This window comes from Styela clava, chromosome 15, assembly GCF_964204865.1.
Source record: "Styela clava chromosome 15, kaStyClav1.hap1.2, whole genome shotgun sequence".
Lineage (NCBI taxonomy): Eukaryota > Metazoa > Chordata > Ascidiacea > Stolidobranchia > Styelidae > Styela > Styela clava.
The window spans coordinates 17,217,937-17,238,569 of NC_135264.1; the positions used below are offsets into that span (position 1 = coordinate 17,217,937).

Consider the following 20,633-nt stretch of genomic DNA (forward strand, 5'->3'; position numbering starts at 1 on the left):
TTGCTATTATCATCAATCATAACTTCAGCTTTATGTAAAATTTAACAAATATCATTATTAGTGCTTGATTGATTTTCTGTAGAGCAAGGTAAAAACGAGAATATCGGTTGGAAACCGAAGACTTATCGATCGATAGTTAGGGGATCCCCCAAAACAGAAACTGCAGTTTCGATTCATCCGCTCTTGTAACTTGCGCACTGCGCATCGCACACACACACACTCGGCGGGTCTCAAAATTTTTTCGCTTTACAAAAATCTAGATCACTATATCAATAATTGATTGATAACTCGCTAATTATACGACATAATTCGCCCAAAATCAATAGGCTTCTGGTCCGAGATAAGATGAATGCACATGCAAAATCTGGAGCAGATTCAATCTCGCTTTCGTGAGATATCGCTTGCATCTAACAGACACACTGACAGACAGACAGACAGACATACAGACAAATACCTATCAATATACTTACCGATCTTAAGATCGATAAGTAACAAACCAAATATTTAGAATCAGTCATATTCTATATGAAATTCTTCAACTTAGAAATAAGCTAGAATATTCTTCTTGTTGAAAAAAATTTGCATACTAGTATACTAGTAGTAATAGTATTTTTTAAAAAAATTCAAATTGAATCATAATTTGAATGTAAAAAAGCAAATTCCACTTGGAAAACATACATTCCAAATCACAGTTATTACTTATCGATCTTAACCCTTTCCGTGCGGTGGGCACGTATACGTACCCACGACAAAACTCGCTAGATTGCGGCGGGTACGTTGATGTACTCCACTGTTTTATTTAGCAATCGGTCGCAAACTGTTGGTCTAGTTTTTCCGGGTTTCAGTTTATTGATAAGAAGTCTTCTTCGAGATTAACATAAGCGACGATAAATCTGGCTTTCGTTTACCGTGGGAATTTTATTTGCGGTGGAATGAGGGAGTGTTTTTTAAATTTATGCAAATTTCGGTGTTTTTTGGGTGGTAATAGAAGACATATTATCCCTTTCATCTACCAAAGTATTTTGAGTTAGATAGCGAAATTGCTACAGCAATATTATGCTATTGTTTGCCAACCAAGAAGCGGTAACAGTAAAGGATTTAGCGAATATTTCTATTTTTTATTACGGTTTGAAGTTTCAACACCCAAGAAAAATGATGCCTTTTTTCTATCCGGTTTGTGACTCAGACCACCCCTTTTAAAAAAATTTTTTTTTTTTAATTGCCAATTGCAAGCTCTTTGAATAAGCTTTTCAACGAGCCGTCAGTGGGCAGCAGAGGATCATTACTTTTTCGTTAGTCGATCGATTAGTTGTGGGGGTACAAATGCATAAAGTCGGCGTAGCAAATACGATTATTTTATAAAAAATAAAAATCGCATGGAAAGGGTTAAGATCGGTAAGTATATTGATAGGTATTTGTCTGTATGTATGTCTGTTAGATGCACGCGATATCTCACGAAAGCGAGATTGAATCTGCTCCAGATTTCGCATGTGCATTCATCTTATCTCGGACCAGAAGCCTATTGATTTTGGGCGAATTATGTCGTATAATTAGCGAGTTATCAATCAATTATTGATTAAGTGATCTAGATTTTTGTAAAGCGAGAGAATTTTGAGACCCGCCGAGTGTGTGTGTGCGATGCGCAGTGCGCAAGTTACAAGAGCGGATGAATCGAAACTGCAGTTTCTGTTTTGTGGGATCTCCTAACTATCGATCGATAAGTCTTCGGTTTCCAACCGATATTCTCGTTTTAAATTTTGTTCAAATTACATATGATCTTTACATTAGCTCAACAATTTAACCTTAACTTGTACTTGTCCACTGATATGAAAAAGCTATCGTTTTAAAACGCAGCAAAAAGCTTCCCAGATCTGCATTGCTTACTTAATTATTAGACCATCGGTGAGTTGGTGTACCAACTTGCAGTGCCATCATCATTACTTATCGATTTTAATCGGTAAGTATGTTGATAGGTACTTGTGTGTCTGTCTGTTTGTCTGCTAGATGCAGGCGATATCTCACGAAAGCGAGATTGAATCTGCTCCAGATTTTTCATGTGCATTCATCATATCTCGGACCAAAAGCCTATTGATTTTGGGCGAATTACGTCGTATAATTAGCGAGTTATTAATTAATTAGTGATGGGACACAAGGTGTCACTATGGAGTGAAAGCGCTGTTTTGGGGGATCCCCTAACTTTCGATCCCTAAGTCTTCGGTCTCTGACCGATATTCTCCTTTTTTTTATTTATCGTCTTCAAGAATATTTACTCAAAGCGAGGTCGTGGAAACTCAGAGAAATGATCCATGAGCAAAGATGTGTGCAAACATTAAAAGTCTAACAGTCTTACCCAAGGATGGGCAATTACTTTCCTGAGTGGGAGAGATGCAAATAATGGACTTTGAAAAGTTTATTTGTCCTCAAGGCAGATACACATATACAGGTCCTTTACCCAGGCCTGTTACAAACACTGAAGTAACACCCTCACATAAACATGTAAACAAGTAATAATAACTAAGTAACAACAAGTAATGGCACAATGATTACAAGTGTTACAAGTGTCTGGTAAAGTAATCTGACCAAAACATTCACAGACCTGATTACTGGGCAGGAGGATCAAAACTCAATATGATTAAAAAGGATTTATTTGCAAATAACTAGACACATTGATTAATGGGACGTTATTACAGTGGATGGCAAATTATGGCACAGAGAAAATTGATAGAAAAAGAATTTATATCATCGATATTTTAAAAGGTATACCGTATTTGCTCGTTTTGTAGCCCGGGCCCATATTTTTTCAACCAAACTCACTAACCGGGCCCTATTCAAACCAGCCCTTATTCAAACCGGCCCTTATTCAAGCACAGGCGCTTGTTATTTTGTTTGTTATAAACGAGAATAACGAAAATTCCGACTTTTTCTACGCACCGCCGGTACAAATCCGCAAAAGAAGAAAAGTATTGCGACGCCCTATCAATATTGAAACGACGCACTTGGGCGTCGCAACACCCAGTTTAAGAACCACGGTGTTACGTAATCAGGACGCCTAATGCGTGAGTGTTATCGCTTAAAATTCAACAGCGTTGTGACAAAAGCGCTTCTTATTTCCCATTGTTCTCTACCACTGAAAAATCAGCTTCTACATCGGGCGGGTATTCAAGCACTGGCCCTTATTTATTTTTATGTTCTGTTCACACGGGCAGCTATTCAAACAGGCCCGATCAAGATCGGGCGGTAAAACGAGCATATACGGTATATATATATATATAAATGTTCATAAAAACTATAGTCATAATTTCAGCAGACACAAGTAGGATGAAACAATCCAGAGGGTCGGATCCGGCACCATGTCATGATTTGCCCACCACTGATCTAATTATTACATTATAGCAATACCTCATGATCTTTACTGAATGATTCCACCATTTGTTTTGTGTGCCATATAGTTGGAAACGTCATTTGTCTCGGATGTCGATAATTGCGGTTCAAGTCTCTTGCAGCCAGTGATGTTCTGTAGTTGCCTACAATCACTCCATCTGGGTTCAGCATTGGGACAACCTGGAAAAATGAGCTATATCTCTCAAGAAACTGGAGTTTCTAGTAATTAGCTGCAAAGATTTATTACATAAAGGTGAACATGCTGGTTGGACTGAACATCTTTGAATTGCGACACCATTACAGATAGGCATTAAGCTGTTAAACCGAAGTCTTTACCAAATTTAAGAGAGAAGATATGATCAGAAAATAACTACAATGAAATTTACGTGGTCATAAGATTTGAAGAGTACACTCTGAAAATTCCTAATTTTGATTCCCAAATCTTAGGTATTTGTAAATATGATTTTGGCTACGACTCCAAGTGCACTTGCTAATTATAAGTCGGTACTCCCGTAGTATGTGTACCAAGTAAGGGTTAGGCCATAATTTTGATTTTTCGTACTTTAGTTCTATTACGAATTCGGGGACTGTCTGTGTTAGCCAAGTGAATATACCCCTTGCCCATAGGTCTGAGTTCCCTTACTTAAATCGATGAAAAGTAGGCGAACAAAATTAGTTACCTCCATATCGGAACATACACTTCTGGAGCGCAAGTCTTTACAATTGGTCAAGGCCACAAATTATAAACCCTAGCAAAAAACAGACATCATCCTATAAACTCAATTACTAGATCACTCACTTTAAAAACAAATTTCTTTCTCAGTAACTTTGCTTTCAAACAATCCGAAGTCAAGAAATCAATAACTCCCTTCATCATCCAACTGGCCTGAGATTCCCCGGGATGGACTCGAGCTGTGACAACAACACCTTTCTTTTCCTGAGAGAAAACCATTGAATTATATGATTATATATGAATTATACTTCTTATATGGGGGCTTGCCCTGACGAAACTTTGGAACGCATAAAAAGCAGGTAGTTGTGTTGTACCAAAATAACCAAGTCAAAGTAAAAGCAATGTGGAGGTAATTACACAAAACGAAAGCTTTCAGCAGATAAATTACAAATGAGGGAGACCTTACAGCAGGGGTGGGCAACATACGGCCTGCGGACTGGGAATTTTGACCGCCCCGCTGACTGCTCATCAGTACATCGTGATATTACAATGTTACACTTTTTGTACATTTTTTTTAAAAGTATCAGTAATTTTTTGAAGTTCAAACTTTACTTTAAACGCGATTTAAAAAATTTCTTTCTTGCATTTTCGAATAAATATGTTTCAGTCTACGTCAGAAATATAGATAGTCATTACTCAATGTAATCACAATGCAAGTAAGCAAGTCCATGCTCTTCAGAGCAACCATTCATAAATTTGCTCACACGTAGTCTGTCAAACTCAAACTTCTTTCAAAACTTAAAATTGGAGTGTTGCGAAATATTACCTGATGGAAGTCTTTATATTTATCTTTCTCCTTGTCTGGGAATTCAGTGATTGTAAGCAGGAAGCAAGCGTTTCCTGCCGTAGACTCACATAAGACTTCTCGCTTTACGTGTCGTGATTGGTCAGGATCAGCCATCAGATTGTCCAAATGCCTTTTCAAATCTGTGTATGTGTACGGATAGCAATGTGCGAAGTATATATTGTCGTCTTCAAGATTCTCCCAGTCAAAGGTCACCTGAAAAATATTGACAAACGAAGTAGGAAGAAATGTAGAGCAGGGGTGTACAATCTGTGGGCCAAATATGGCCCACAAGTGAAAATTATGCAAGAGTGCCAATTTTAAATGATGTGCAGCCCCCGAACAACGCATGTCATCAGATCAATAATCAATGAGAAATTTTTGTGATTGCAAAAACCAGAGAGCCAATTTTAAATGATGTGCGGCTCCCGAACAACGCATGTCATCAGATCAATAATCAAAGAGAAATTTTTGTGATTGCAAAAACCAGAGAGCCTATGCTAAATAAAGGCGCGGCTCGCCATTTTTAATAAGTTATTTGTATCTGGCTCTCCTGTATTAAAGATCACACACCCTTGATGTAGAGAATCAGATTCCACATTTGTAGTTTAAAATGCTTTCAATAATTTAAGAATAGGTAAGATTTTTTTTCAGTCTAGATCTGGTATTGCTCATAATTTTGTCGTCTCTGAGCAGTATGTTTGTTGACAAGTTGGACTGCGCAAATCTTGTACCATGGTTCTTGTACCACAGAAAATTACATAAAAATATCAGGGGCAGTTATTGGTATATCTAGTTTGGTAAAACACATTTTTGGGTGTTGGTTTTTAAGAACCCTGAACTAAAAAATGAGGCACCGCACAACTCCACAATCCTGGTTCCTATGGCTTCGAATAAATCCTACTGCTTGATGTTTAATCCCTCACCTCAAACTCTAAGTTATAATACTGTAAATCCAACGATAAAAGTCCATTTCTTGTTGGATTTGTCCATGGAAGATATTTGATGTTTTCACCGTTCCTGTGCCAGCCCAACTTTTTCTCTGTTGCCAGGTTTTCAGAGTAGATAAGCGGTTTCATTCCTGTAGAAAAAATAGATGAGATTTAATTTAAACATTTAGTATATTTAGTTTATTTAGCATGCCCTTACTTCTTATTTAGGAGACGTTTTCACACATTCACTTGTGCATTCACAGAGCTTTGAAATATAGATTCTCAAAGTGCTCCATATGTCCAAAGAAGCAATAACAGCATTAGCAAAATTTGACAATGGTAGTGTTGAAATGTGGCGACAAGGAATTCAAATTTGACATTATCTAACTTCTGAAAGATAGTGCAATGCCTTGTTTCTACTTACCGGTACTTCTCTATCAGCACTCTTTAACCCTTTCCATGCGATTTTTATTTTTTATTAAATAATCGTGTTTGCTACGCCGACTTTATGCATTTGTACCCCCACAACTAATCGATCGACTGACGAAAAAGTGATGATCCTCTGCTGCCCACTGACGGCTCGTTGGAAAGCTTATTTAAAGAGCTTGCAATTGGCAATTAAAAAAATTTTTTTTTTCAAAAGGGGTGGTCTGAGTCACAAACCGGATAGGAAAAGGGCATTTTTTTTTCTTGGGTGTTGAAACTTCAAACCGTGATAAAAAATAGAAATATTCGCTAAATCCTTTACTGTTACCGCTTCTTGGTTGGCAAACAATAGCATAATATTGCTGTAGCAATTTCGTTATCTAACTCAAAATACTTTGGTAGATGGAAAGGATAATATGTCTTCTATTACCACCCAAAAAACATCGAAATTTGCATAAATTTCAAAAACACTCCCTCGTTCCGCCGCAAATAAAATTCCCATGGTAAACGAAAGCGGGATTTACCGTCGCTTATGTTAATCTCTAAGAAGACTTCTTATCAATAAACTAAAACCCGGAAAAACTAGACCAACAGTTTGCGACCGATTGCTAAATAAAACAGTGGAGTACATCAACGTACCCGCCGCAATCTAGCAAGTTCTGTCGTGGGTACGTATACGTGCCCACCGCACGGAAAGGGTTAACTGATACTTTGCTTTGTACAAACTTGCACATAAATGAGATTTTGAAAAATTCAAATTAGAAGTGGCAGGAGGAAGCCCATCTGAACTTCTATTACGACAACACTAGACTTACCGTAATTATACAAACTGTCCTTCTTCAGGAAATTGATGATGTTGAATTTATAAGTAACGTTCCGTTGAGCGTTCTGTATTCTGAAATAATACCACTGGGTGTGTCGTTTTGTATACATGTCGGTTCGGAGAACAAGCTCATATTCAAATTCACCACTGAAATAATAAGACTAATGATTTATAAAAGTTTAAGGTATCACGTATAACTTAAGGCTGGCGACTGGGGAAAAGAGCATTATCTCAGTGGCTCACAAAATTCCAACTTCGACGGTGAAAAAAGAGTTATGTGCAGTACTTTTGAAGAACATAACTTTCATGTAAAGCATCCTAAATTTCTGAATCTTTTGGGTATAATCATACATGAATAAAAATTTAACTGTTGAACCAATTTTCTTCATTTTGGTAGAAGCAAATAATGATTTTTTTTAGGTCACTCTGTTACTACTTTTTTGGCTGCTATCAATTATTGACTTTAATAATGGTCTACATGTTTACTATCAACGATCATTTTCCGCACTTACATTCTCCGAACTTGTCTTAGATTCCCAGATTCAAATCTTGACTCGAAGATGAGAGATTCGGGGAATCCGTGAGGTATTGCGTGAGGTAGAGGAGCTCGAGATGAACGCTCACAATCATAGATCACAGGCTTGCCTCGCCATTGCTAGAAAATAAAAAAGCATTGCTCAAATATGTTGCTGTCATTGCTGGAAATAAGAGAAAATCTCTAATATATAAGATTTAGGACAGGATTTGGTGCTCCTGAAGTATGCGAACCAAGATGGGGACATCGGAACGTAACATGGGTAACAGGTTAGGGTTAGGCGATAATTTTTTTCCAATTTTCCTTATTTTAGTCCTATTATCAGTTCGAAGACTAGCCAAGAGCCTCCCGTAGTATTTATACCTAAAATTATGGCATAACCCTAACCTAGTACACATATTACATTCCGATGTCCGCCATCTTGGTTCGCATACTTCGGGAGCCCCCAGGATTTTATATTTATTCTGAGTAGAGGGAATCCAATATGAGGGCTCAATCATATGGCAAACCATGACCATTCTTCTGGTTACCAGTTCATGTCGGGTATGGGATTAGTTAGCCAGTTATTTGTTTCAGATGCATGGACTTGATGATGAACAAAGCTTCAACATATAAGCAGTTATGCGAGAAGTCCAGCAATCCTTCGCACATAAATATCCCCACTGGATTCAAAACTGTAAACCCACGCAGGGTGGTGAGTGCATTCCTAACGATGCGCCACACCGCCGAGTCAGGATTTTTATATTTATCCAACGAGAAGCCGATAAGATGGCATAATCATATGACAAGTCTTTCATCTGTTTGAAACGTCCATTGAGGGTATGGAATAATCAACCAGTTGTTTGTTTCAGATGCATGGACTTGTCTAAAATGCCAGTGGGAACCTATTCGAATAACACAGATTTTCAATATGATCAGAAATAGCCATATATGATTTTAAAAATTTACTCTGAGAATCTCTTTCAAAAAAGTAATCGACCATGACAACTCATGAGCCAACTGAAGTAAGTTTATTCAGTATTTATATTTCAAAGTAGTCTTATGTTAAAGCAGGCTGAATATTAGAGGCTCAGAGTGAACTTGAATACATAATAGAGCGTATTATGTGAAGAGACTCTTGAATCTATTGCGGTTGGCGCTAGCGATTACTAACTGAAGATGTGAGCAAAAGAATGATCCTTGAGTTGATTTGCGAGACTAACTCCTTTATGCTAGCAGTGGTTCTCAACCTTTTACTGACCGCGTACCACTTTTGTGTTCTTTACCATGGCCGCGTACCACCGACACCACCGGTAGTATTTTATGTGGCACTTAAACCCTTTTTAAAGCTTCGTGCAAAGTTTCAACGTATTAATTATATGCAGTAACAACATAATAATTGCGTGCAAAATCACGAAACAATTTGGGTCGTTTACCGTCGGCTCTAATCATCGCCACCACTGAATTATCACAAAACTCGGACAAATACACTTCGGTCGGCGCTAGCCGCTATCCGGAACTGCCTATACTAGTCTTCAAATTATTTGGACTCAAAAGTCAAGATTATGCCGATCAGTCAACACATTCATCAGGCAGTAATAGTAACATCTTTATGATGTATCTAGGCTCTATCAGTGTATCTCGACACGCGTCGTCCACCCCTCCGAAGTCCGAACGTTCCCTTCGTTGCCAATTTCTCAATGCTGATGCATTGTGGACATAAGACGTGGAACGGGCGAAAATATGCCCGTCTCGTTTCTTTTTAGGTGGCAGTAGCGGGCGAGAGCGCTCATTAAAGAGAAGGACTGGTAACGCTATAAACTATTCAGCGAATACATTCAGTAATGGAAGATAAAGCGTGTCTGCCATATTTCAGCCACCTAGAAAGTCGGTTGTTGCAATAATTCAAAGCTTCTCCACTAGTGGAACGCGTATACTGCAAGGATGCTATAGCAGGAATAAACATGACTATTCTATCCAATTCAAGAGTCCTGCTGCTATCGGGGTATTACCAGTATTGATACTATACTTTCGCGTGGGTGCTTTGTTTCATAAATAATTCTTTTTTTGGCATGCTCGGACAGAATTTTCGTCGCCCTGTAAACGATTTGAAGCGTTTGAGCGTTCATAACTCTTTGATAGCATGACATCATTTTTACTAAAAGTCAACATATAACATAAAAAAATGAATAAAATGAATTAATGAATCCCCGAAGCATTCCCTCTGAGAGCTTGCTTAGTTGCGCGGAACAGAAGGCCATGTGAGCTCCAAAAAAAGATCTGCGCGGAAAATTAGAAAAAATAGAAAAGAACACAATATTTTAAACATTTTTAATACTTGTGCAGTGCGCGGCACAACGAAAGTACTGCGCGGGGATTCTCGGCCAGCTTAAAGGGAACGTTGATACTAACACAAAGTGTGCAACAAGACTCAAGAATCAACAAAGTTTTTGAAGGAGTAGTCCAATGACTAGTGCCATGGGCCTAACTATGTTGGCACAACAATTGCTTGTGGCAATATCTCGCTTTGATTTAAACTGTTAGAAGCAAGAACGGATTAATATATGAGTAATTAAACTTATTTGGTTTAATAGTGTGGCCTCGGGATAACGATCATGAGTTTCTTATACAGGGTGGGACAAAAAGAACTCCAAAAACCATTGGCTAAATGATGTAACTATATCGACATTGCGGGATAAAGATATCAGTTTAAATCTGATTGAACACAGTTTCACCCATGATGTAAAAAATGCGGTTGGCAATTCAGAGCTGAAAAAGTTTCGATCTTTAAAAAATACAATAGCTTCTTATAAGAAAAGTTGCAGAATACATTATATAACAAGAGAGAGATGCTCGAAGATACAGACACAAGTCAAAACCGTGTTTTTACTTATGACACGTCAAAAATGGCCGTCATGCTTGGCAGATTAAAAAGCGAAATTTTGGATGAAATATCAGATTTCATAGCATTCATAGAAAATTTAGGAATAAATAACAAAAAAAATCGTCTTCTAGCGAATAATACAATTTTTAACCACTGAAAATTTTAAAGTACTTGGTCCATTAGTTAATGAGAAAAGCGATTTTTCCATGAAGTAACAAGAAAAAGAATAAGAACAACAACATCAACATAATAGTAACAGAACAATCCGTAGAAACATTTAGTGTCCAATAATGGAAAAATTTAATTTGATAATTTGAAATAGTTTAGATGGGCGATATTGGCGTCCAGTAATGGAAAAATTTAATTTGACAATTTGAAATATTGAAATGGGCAATATTTTGATTGAATTTCTATTTTCACAGCGGCATTTATTCTGTTTATGGACTATTGATTTGGTTTGATGAAGAGGTTCTTCAATTTTTTTGCGATAATATCTCAGACCCTTAAAAAACCACAAGATCTATTCAAACCTTCTGTTCTTTGTTGTTTACATTTTGTAGTTTATCACCATGGTGATGGTTTCTATGGCGATTATCGCTGTTGTCATTTGAATAAAATTCTCCGATTGTTGGGTGATTACGTTCAGATCTCAAAGATCTTGAAGTTTCTGATCCGTTGTTGTTATTGGACATAAAATGTCTGCCGTCTCCTTGTTGCTGATGTAATTGACGCCATTTTGTTTCCATATTGTTGGCAACTGATCTTCCAAAAGTTGTGGAAGCACCGCTAGCTTGCATCTTGAGAGAGGGATCTGAAATTATAAAAATCTATGGCAAGGGAGTGTTTAAAAGATTCATCGGCTTGACTAGACTCGTGCCACCACTTATCAAAGACGAGACGTGACGACAGCAGTGGTACCCTAAGTTGATTGACCGGTGTCTAAAATTAAGAGCTGAAGGATGTTCGTGGGCCAGGAGAGGGGGGCGCTTGCAAAGGGCCGATATCTATACTGGCGTTTATAATTAAGATATCGAACTGTTAAGATAACGAACTTAATCATTACGAATAAACACATGCTTAAACTGTGTTACGATGTAAAAATTGGCGATATCTAGAACAAAACAGTATTAAACAGTTTCACTTACGGTAAATTCTGTGGGCCTTATTTAATCGTTACGGCCTGCGCTGGACTAATGTCATCTAAATGAATCGTACTCAACTAATCACTAGTGAGATTAACTCAGTAATTCATCCAACATCGTACAAATTCGAAAGCCTAGAGTTATTTACACAGCTGAACTTGAGTGTCCATTTATCCATAACTCAAGGCAGTGATTTCCCTACAACCCCCTATAAGGGGTGAACACATTTTCCTAAGTTACAAATAGTTTTAGCACCAATAACAAAATATATGCCACCCCCCTAAATTTGGAAACACCCCTCTTAAATTGAAAAGCTGGAGAAAATACAGACTCAAAGTGACTTCTAAGAGGACTCGATGCTCAACTAAATGCCAATGAGAGACTTGGCTGAGATAAACTCGTGACCCAAGGTTTTGAGACTTTTACGGAGAGACCAGCACCGTTGTAACAATATAAATTCGATGCTCCATATACTTACGCGTTTTCTTTCTTGGTTCAATATCCCAAAGACCTTCTGTAGTATGGGGCACGGATTCCAACATTTTAGGAGTTTTCACAAATAAACAGCGTTCCCTTGGCCATTTTGGACGGTTGGGTAGAAAAAGATCAGTGTTTAATGCTGGCCAGAACATGCTACGGGGCAACAAGTGACCCCCTGGCTGAAATTTACCCCCAAACGGAGGCTTATGTTTGCTATACACTAGATATGGAAGTAAATCTTCTCTGAATTTTGTTTTAAGTTGATTCTGTCGACGTGCGTAACTTGATTTTGGCGTTTTGGGAATGTTTTTCAAATTTGGCCAGTTTTTGAATTCTTTTGGGGTTAGGTCAAGGAAGCGTTTCAGATCTTTTTGTGCAGTATCAGGCAAGTTACTAAAATCAGTTTCACAGTTGTTTTGAGAAGCGGTAAAACGTTTTGCCGCACTATTACAATTCACTCCTTGTCGAGCCCAAAATTTATGATTGAATTTCTTTCCAAGAGGCACGGAAGCAAGAACTGGTAAACTAGGAGTGCGTTCCTTTAAAGATACTGGAATTTGAGTGTTCCCAATGTTCATAAATGACACATAATCATGCTTATGTGCATACGTTGTATCTAAGTTTCTTGTACTCTTAGCAAAACGCCGCTGACTTTCGAAGTGAACACTCTTTTGCCTTTCAGTACAGAGAACCATACTACTTTCTTTTTAAACTTATTAGATTAATATAATAATAATTAATTGATAAATCGACAGGAACATAAGTTTTAGTTTGAATGTTAAATTATACAGATTCCTAGCGAAAAGAATTCCAAAATAAAACTAGAAATTCTGGAGCTCCCGTAGTATGTGTACCAAGTTGTCACACAACCTGAACCCTAACCTGGTACACATACCATGTTCAGGTTCCGCGCCATCTTGGTACACATACTTCTGACATACCGTATGTATGCAAGGCCTACACTCAAACTTAAAAAACTAATCCAGTTGCCAATGCTATTAGGCTGTTTCTTAGTAATATTTACTTAGTAATATGTTCTTGTGACAAAAGGCATTTACTAGCGTTTATTGCACCACCACAATTTCATATGTTTTCAGTAGCTTTCGGGTAAATCTGAATAAATCGAGTAAATCTGAATAGGATGAAGTTCTTGCAACTCACGCCAATTTTCAACTTTTAGCAAATTTTTTCAGAAAAATATTTTTGAATATAATTTCAACAAAGCAAATCTATATGTTCTAAAGTTCTTGAAACTCACGCCCAATGTTTAAATTTTTAAATATAATTTCCAGCGAAACAAGTGTTAATAAGCAAAAGTTCTCGCAACTCGGTATAAACAAGTTTTTCCAATGTTCAGATTTGAGCAAAATTCATTACAAAACATTTTTTAATATAATTTCGAACAAAGCCAATCTGAAATGGGCTTAAGATCTTACAACTCATGGCAATGTCCAAATTTGAACAAAATGTTTTAAGAAAAATGTTTTTACGGTAAATATAATTTCAACAAAGCAAATTAAACTGGGCTAAAGTTGTCACAACTCGCACCAACGTCCAAATTTAAAGAATTTTTTTTAGAAAAATACTTTTAAATATAACTTTAACAAAGCAATCCTAAATCGGCCAAAGTCCCACCACTCAGTATAAACAGGTTCCCACTACCAGCTGCCTAATCTTGCTATATACCTCGCTACACTGAAGAACCCTTGAAAACTAACTGACGTAATTCTAAGTGCTTTGAGTTTTGTCAACATTCCACTAATTGGGATTTATTTGTTTGTTTGCTTGGAGTTTGTTGGCAACAAGCAATGTCTCAACGATTGGGTGGGATAGCTTGGACATACAAACAAGCTTACTAATGAGTTAATTAGGCCAGAGCTTTTATCTCAGCAAGGAATGCCTCATGGCTGTCTAAACCTATAAAAGGCTACTTTGAAAAAATCAGAAAACATTATTTTGATTCTTGAAACTTTCGTGAATTTTACTATTAACCATGGTCAGAAACCAGCTTAAAGAATACATGTAACATTTTAAAAAGGGAACTTTTTTGAAATTTCAACATTTAAACCTTCTGTCTTGAAACTCTCGAAATTTGAATCCAGTTGAGAAGTGTAAAAATTTATTAAACTCTGGTATCTGATCTATTGTTGAGTCTAAATGATCAGTTATGGCATCCTTCATCAAACAGTATTCAATAAATATAATGAATGCTTTCTACAAAAAGAAGCAGCATATCAGTGACTGCTTGCATAAAGCCTTGTTTAGAGCAGAGACATACAAGCGTCATGGAAAATATGAATGAGTCATCTTATCAACTTCCTATTAATTAAGTACTAAAATCCTATCCTGTTTCCTGTCCGGTAAAATACCTTGTAAAATAGACGCTTGGACTAATAAAACACTCTCAAACAAAACAAGATAAAATCATCCCTTATTTATACAGAATGAACATGGGTTTGACAGCATGATGGTTGAGGCACTGGAACCCATCCATAATCTAATGAATAGGATAGGCAGAGCCAAATCGGACAAATTTCAATTCTTCTTAAAACAGCAATTACTTACATTTCAGTTTACTGTTTGGCTTAACACCAAATCAGAAGTTTCATAGCTATTGTTAAGTTTGCCATCCAATAATGAGGGCATCGACTATGTTTATCACAGATCTAATCTCTCCTAGAAACATAAATACGCTGGTAAACTATTGGATTGATTGGTGGGCAATTTGCGGAAAGAAGTGTTCAAAACACCACACACAACATCCAGCCCTCTTGTGTCTGCTGAAATTACAAATAGTTTTTATAAATATAAATTTCCGTTGAGAATATTGATGGAAATAACGTCATAATGACCTCGATTATTACATTGTGGTTATTATTATATAAACGTTAGTCTGGCTGCTTGACTAGCTGGTATTTAATCATAGTTTTTCATATTAGGTATTGAGCCTCTGGCCCACTAAGCAAGTCTATTATTTGTATCTGAACCACTCAGGAAAGTATTTGCCCTGATCTATAAGATAGTCTTCTGTGAACTCAATCTATGTAAAAACACTACATTTTTTGATAAAAAACTACCTTATCAATCTAATAATAAAAACACTGTGAACCTCCCAATCCCTGTCAACATATAAATCCCTAATCAAGTCTTTTGTCAGCGAGCGTCAGTTCTCGTCAAGAAGTATTTGGACTTAACACACTTAAAACAATAGATACGAGTCCTTCTGTATGACGAACTGTGACAGCGAAGTGGCCATTAAGTACATTTGAGTGCGTGGGATCGTAGTAAAAGTATTTGGTTGTCTATACACGGCCTTATATGGATCAGAGATAAAATGAGCAACTTTTGCACCATTTATCTCATTGCCATGCTCAATTTAACCTTATTTTTGCTGTGGGCTCTGTCTCAATGTTTGAGTGAAATTTATAAAATAATGAATTCACTCATGATTTCTTTGACAGCTACAAAGCAAAAGACTTCTCTGGTCATATTATTTTTAGATGAGAGGAGAGACTTCTGATTTATATTGGGAATTGCGGCCTCTGTTTTCATACAAGTTTAAAACTAAAAATTTTTATAACATTAAACTCATCATTTTTTGGACAGTTTTTGGGCAGAAGGTTTCTTAAGTGAGTCTGCGTTTCATATTAATTCTAGAGGAGAACAAAATTCGATGCAATAGACGGCAAATGTGCATCATAGTCTCTCTTTTGGTTACCAGTTTAGTTTGAAGTTTAGTTTGATTCCAAAATTTATAAAATGATAAAATAAAAAATACAAAAGATGAGGTCGATTCTGAGCTTAGAATTCCATATTAATTTTGATTGGTTTGTTCTAGTATTCTCATGAATTCCTAACTATCAACTTTTGAATAGGCAATAACTTATCAAACTCAATCTCAACGAAGCTGACTTGAAGCCCAATGTCTTATTTGTTACTACCAATATCTACGCAAAACATATATGGACAATGTACCTTTTAGTATGCCACAGCAAGCTGTTTAGTATTAGGTAAAGACTCTGCACCAAACAAAGTGAAAGAACAATTAGGCAGCTGGGATATAAAGGTAGTAAGTCTTTATAAAACTATATGAAGCTGATGGACATGATAAGTAATATCGAGCCCTACCTCTTGAAAAGTGCTGACTCTGCCATTTTACATTTATTTTCATACATAGAAAAATAGAAAAACCCGCAGAAGTTAACTAGAGCATAATGCATTCCATACTTCTAAATAGCTTTGGCTCAAGTCTCATTTCACAAATTCAAAACCTAAATAAAAGCCAGTTAGAAAAGCAAAAAAAAATTTTATTTCCGAGTGAGCGCAAGAAATTATGATCTTCACTTCTGAGTGAGTGTGCATGACGTTGTTTTAAGGAACTCCTAACAAAACACTGCCCCGCCCACTGCCCTTTTAAGCACTATTTCACACATGTGAAAACTAAATAATGACTAGTAAAAAGCCAAGAATTCGTTAAATCTAATTCTCTAGTCAAGTAGCATAAAGGCTTTGAATGCCATTGACTTGCTGAAGCATCCTACTATAAAAAAGGGGTCGTTTGTACTTGACCCTATCCTACTACTCTCGCCAAAGTAAACAAAGTAATTGAGTTTAGATATTTGTGTGTGTGAAACAATGGAGACATCTAGTGGAAAGATATTTAGTAAATTAGTAATCCGAGAAGAGGAGATGAAAAAAAAAATCTTAAAAAAGTGCCGCCAAAACATTCGGGAACTATAAGCTGAAATATCGCATAAAATGCGACAAAACAGTGATTTGACATCTTGATTCTCAGACATTAACTGACTTCTGGCATCGCCTAGGTCTCGAATTAATCATAAATTACCACATCAAGTTTCTCCTAGAGATGTATCGATACCACTTTTGTCCCCGATACCAATACCAATGAAGAAATGCTATTTCAATAACAATGCTATGTCATTATCACCTTAAGTGTACAGGGCGAATAGGTTGAAACAATAGTCTGTGAGCATTATCCATAGTGCACATTATTTCATACTGAAAAAAAGATTATCCTGATATTGAGAAATTGAAGTTTGGGATCCAGATGCATTAATTGATTTAGATGAATTGTGTGCCAACGCTAGTAATCTCGGTGTTCAATTAAAAAACTCATATGGTTTGGCCACTGTTGGTTGGTAAAACAAATAAATGTTAACTTATCCTATCAAACTGATACATTTAGTTGCGTGAGCAGAATTTTCTGCCAATATGATGTTTTATTTTGTATTTTACACAATGGAAAATCCACTTATACTCGATTGATTTTTTTCTTCATAATTATCATGTAATTTTAAAAATATTAATATGGAAATTTCATTCGGGTAAATTCATTCCGACTGGTAAAATAATAATAAAAAACAAACCTAATTTTGGTCCGAATACTTCTCTCTTTTTGCAATCGTCAATGAATCTGAACAAGAGCAAATGTTGGAATCAGGGCGGAAATGAAAAACGAATCAACGTCTTATCATTTCGATCCTTTTCATTTAAATTATGAGTTTAAGTTGAGTTAAAAGTTTTGTTGCATGAATCTCAACTGAGAGGAAAACTTTAAACATGAAGCTTCACCGACAAAAATAAGTACAGTATATACTAATTTAATTGTACATTTCAATCAGGTTATAGGTTTAAGGAAGGAGAGAAATTTCTCTGGCTGAATTTTATCAAAAAAAAATTCTATCAATTTGTATCAGTAGGTTTCTGTTTGTACAGTATGATGATAACATACAAGTAAATTTTAGTTTAGCTTTATTGCTATCAGATAATATGGGGATACTATTCGAGCATGTTAATGAGATGATATAATATATATTAAGGTAAATCGCACTAGTGGCGCCCCTCTTAGAAACTGGTGGATTGACAATTGAAGCCCCCAAAACCCGAGTCGTTTGTCAAGTCGAGTAAGAGTCCCAACAAATTTCAAAATTCTATTGTCCAGTTGAGCCAGTAAATTCCCGAGTCGCAAGTCAAAATGTTTTAATCGAGTATGAGTTATGAGTTATTTCGCACAGATGACTGAGTACTCCCGTAGTATGTGTACCAGGTTTTTTATTTTGATTTCCCTTATTTTAGTTCTATTATGAGTTCGGAGACTGCCTGTGTTGACCAAGTGAATATACTCCCTGCCCATATGTTTCAGTCCCTTTACACAACTAGACGTGAAGCAGGCGAACAAAATTAGTTACATCCATATTGGTACACACACTTCTGGAGCCCTAATGACTCAGGACTAGGAGATTCCCCCCAACAATGGTTTTGAAACAAAAAATTCATCATAACTTACGTTGGGCACTTGCATACAGGGCCATATCCTGGAGGCCAGAAAGGTCCATGTTTACTCATCACGACTCCTCGTTTATCTTCGTAGTTTCCTTGTCCGATGTGACTCAGTTTAGCACGACGGTTTCTTGAGTTGAGAAGATTCAGCATGCCATCTTTGGAATAAGCCTTGAAAGATAATTTCAATTAATTTTTAAGGCAATGATGATTAGTTGAGGCCTCATGGGAGCGCTAGAGATACTCTTGTTGTTTCATTGAAGATTATTCTTCAGAGATGGAATTATGCAGATGATGAATATATAAAATTGCTGAGCTGCTTGCCGGTCGTGCAGTGGCATAGCTACGTAAAGTGGCGCCCATGGCAAATTATTTATATGTTATTTATATGTAGAAATATGTTTCAATTGTTTCCAAGTTAAAATTGTTTTTTTGTAACATTTTCTTATGAAAAATTTTTGCCCTTTTTGCAACCCCATCCAAAGGTGCCCAGGCTGTAAGCCATGGCCGCCATACGCTAGGTACACTACTACTTAGGGTGAATAAATATTATAATTACTGCAGAGAGTTACTGAATTCATACGGAATAACGAAAAAGAGAAAACGGAGAAATTTTGGTTGACAAAAAATCAATATGACAACTCTACATACCTGAAAGCATCTTCTCTTCGGTCCATAGTTAGGGAGAGAGATTCCATTGAATGTAATTACACCAACATTTTGTCCAATGGGCCTGAAATAAGTTAGATTAGGAGGTTCAAAGGTCAAAGCAAGGTCACAATGGTCATATTGTTAACATAATTGGAAAACTACTCCCAATGCAAAATACAATCCATTACTTCTGAGTGAGTGCTTGTAACTTAGCTCAGAGATAAGTCTTCTTTACTTCGCAGTGAATACCCGTAACTTTGCTCACAGATGAGACCTTTGTTTCTGAGTGAGTGTAAATAATTTTGCTCAGAGAGGAGTCCCCTTTACTTCTTTCTGAGTTAGTGCTCGTAACTTTGCTCATAAATCAGGCTCCTTTATTTCTGAGTGAGTGCCACTAAATTTGCTCATTGATAAGTCTCCTTTATTTCTGAGTGAGTGCTCGTAACTTTGCTCATAAATGAGTCTTCTCTACTTTCGAGTGAGTGCCCATAACTTCGCTCACAGATGAGACCTTCATTTCTGAGTGAGTGTAAATAATTTTGCTCAGAGAGGAGTCTCCTTTACTCCTTTCTGAGTGAGTGCCCGTAACCTTTTCCAGAGATGAGTCTCATTTACTTCTAAGTGAGTGCCCATAACTTTGCTCGGAGTTAAGTCTCTTTACTTCTGAGTGAGAGCCCACAACTTTTCTCAGAGATGAGTCCCCTTTACTTCTGAGTGAGAGCCCATAACTTTGCTCAGAGATGAGTCCCCTTTACTTCTGAGTGAGAGCCCGTAACTCTGCTCAGAGATGAGTCTCCATTACTCCATCTTATCAACCTTCCTATCATAAAAGTCCTGCTATTTTCATGCCTGTCCGATGCCTTATTCCAGCTTCCACATCTTTTAAGGTTAAATTTTTAAATTAAAAATTTCCCTGTTCCCGTTTGAAATGCTAAACAGTTCGAAATATGCAAGCGCACCGCTTTTCTTACCCTATGTATTCTCTAGAAATCGTGATATTTATGTTTTGTACTAATTATAATAATTGTGTGTTTGAATCGAAAGTCTGAAAAAATAGATATAGTACTTAGTGGGAAATTGGTGTGCTCTTTGTGACATCTAAAATTAGTTGCACGCCCCACTGTGGGGTCACGACCCCCAGTTTAGGAAGCCCTGATTAAGACCGTTCAACCATTAGAACAAAATAACAAACCTCAAATTATTTTGAACATCATGTTTCGGCAAACTCAGGAAATTTATAGATGATGGTGATGTGTCCAGTAAGGTGATATCCAGCCCTCCCTTCATGTTATTGGTCGAAGAATTTGAAGGCATTGGAGCGCCATACTTGAAAAGTCCTGGAAAAATAATAAGTTAGACAAGCGTTTTTTGACCATGAAGGAAAGGATTAAACTTCTTTTGGGGGATATTTAACTTTGAATTTGTTTGTAGTATTACTCATTTTTTTACTTTATTTAGTATTGCTGTAATACTTATTAATCACATGAAGACATTTCAAGTTGAGTTTAATTTTTCCAACCAAAAAAAAGCCAATCATACACAAAAGTACAACATTTTACTGGAAAAAGGAAATCTCAGGGAAA

At 36.7% G+C, this 20,633-nt stretch overlaps 1 protein-coding gene across 4 annotated transcripts in view; it reads right to left on the reverse strand.

The window, feature by feature from the left end:
* LOC120334341 (uncharacterized) overlaps positions 1 to 20,633 on the reverse strand; it is a 44,674-nt gene that overhangs the window by 15,710 nt on the left and 8,331 nt on the right. For 3 of the 4 annotated variants that reach the window (XM_078120494.1, XM_078120497.1, XM_078120496.1), the window contains 11 exons: positions 20,243 to 20,387; positions 19,051 to 19,132; positions 18,407 to 18,570; positions 17,487 to 17,533; positions 11,008 to 11,288; positions 7,592 to 7,734; positions 7,072 to 7,226; positions 5,825 to 5,979; positions 4,881 to 5,114; positions 4,181 to 4,318; positions 3,400 to 3,561 (listed from right to left, as the gene is read on the reverse strand). In XM_078120494.1, coding sequence (XP_077976620.1) covers positions 3,400 to 3,561; positions 4,181 to 4,318; positions 4,881 to 5,114; positions 5,825 to 5,979; positions 7,072 to 7,226; positions 7,592 to 7,734; positions 11,008 to 11,288; positions 17,487 to 17,533; positions 18,407 to 18,570; positions 19,051 to 19,132; positions 20,243 to 20,387 — 1,706 coding nt within the window. Of the gene's footprint in view, positions 1 to 3,399; positions 3,562 to 4,180; positions 4,319 to 4,880; positions 5,115 to 5,824; positions 5,980 to 7,071; positions 7,227 to 7,591; positions 7,735 to 11,007; positions 11,289 to 12,097; positions 12,918 to 17,486; positions 17,534 to 18,406; positions 18,571 to 19,050; positions 19,133 to 20,242; positions 20,388 to 20,633 lie in introns of those variants that run through there. The other variant, XM_078120495.1, reaches the window with a different exon arrangement.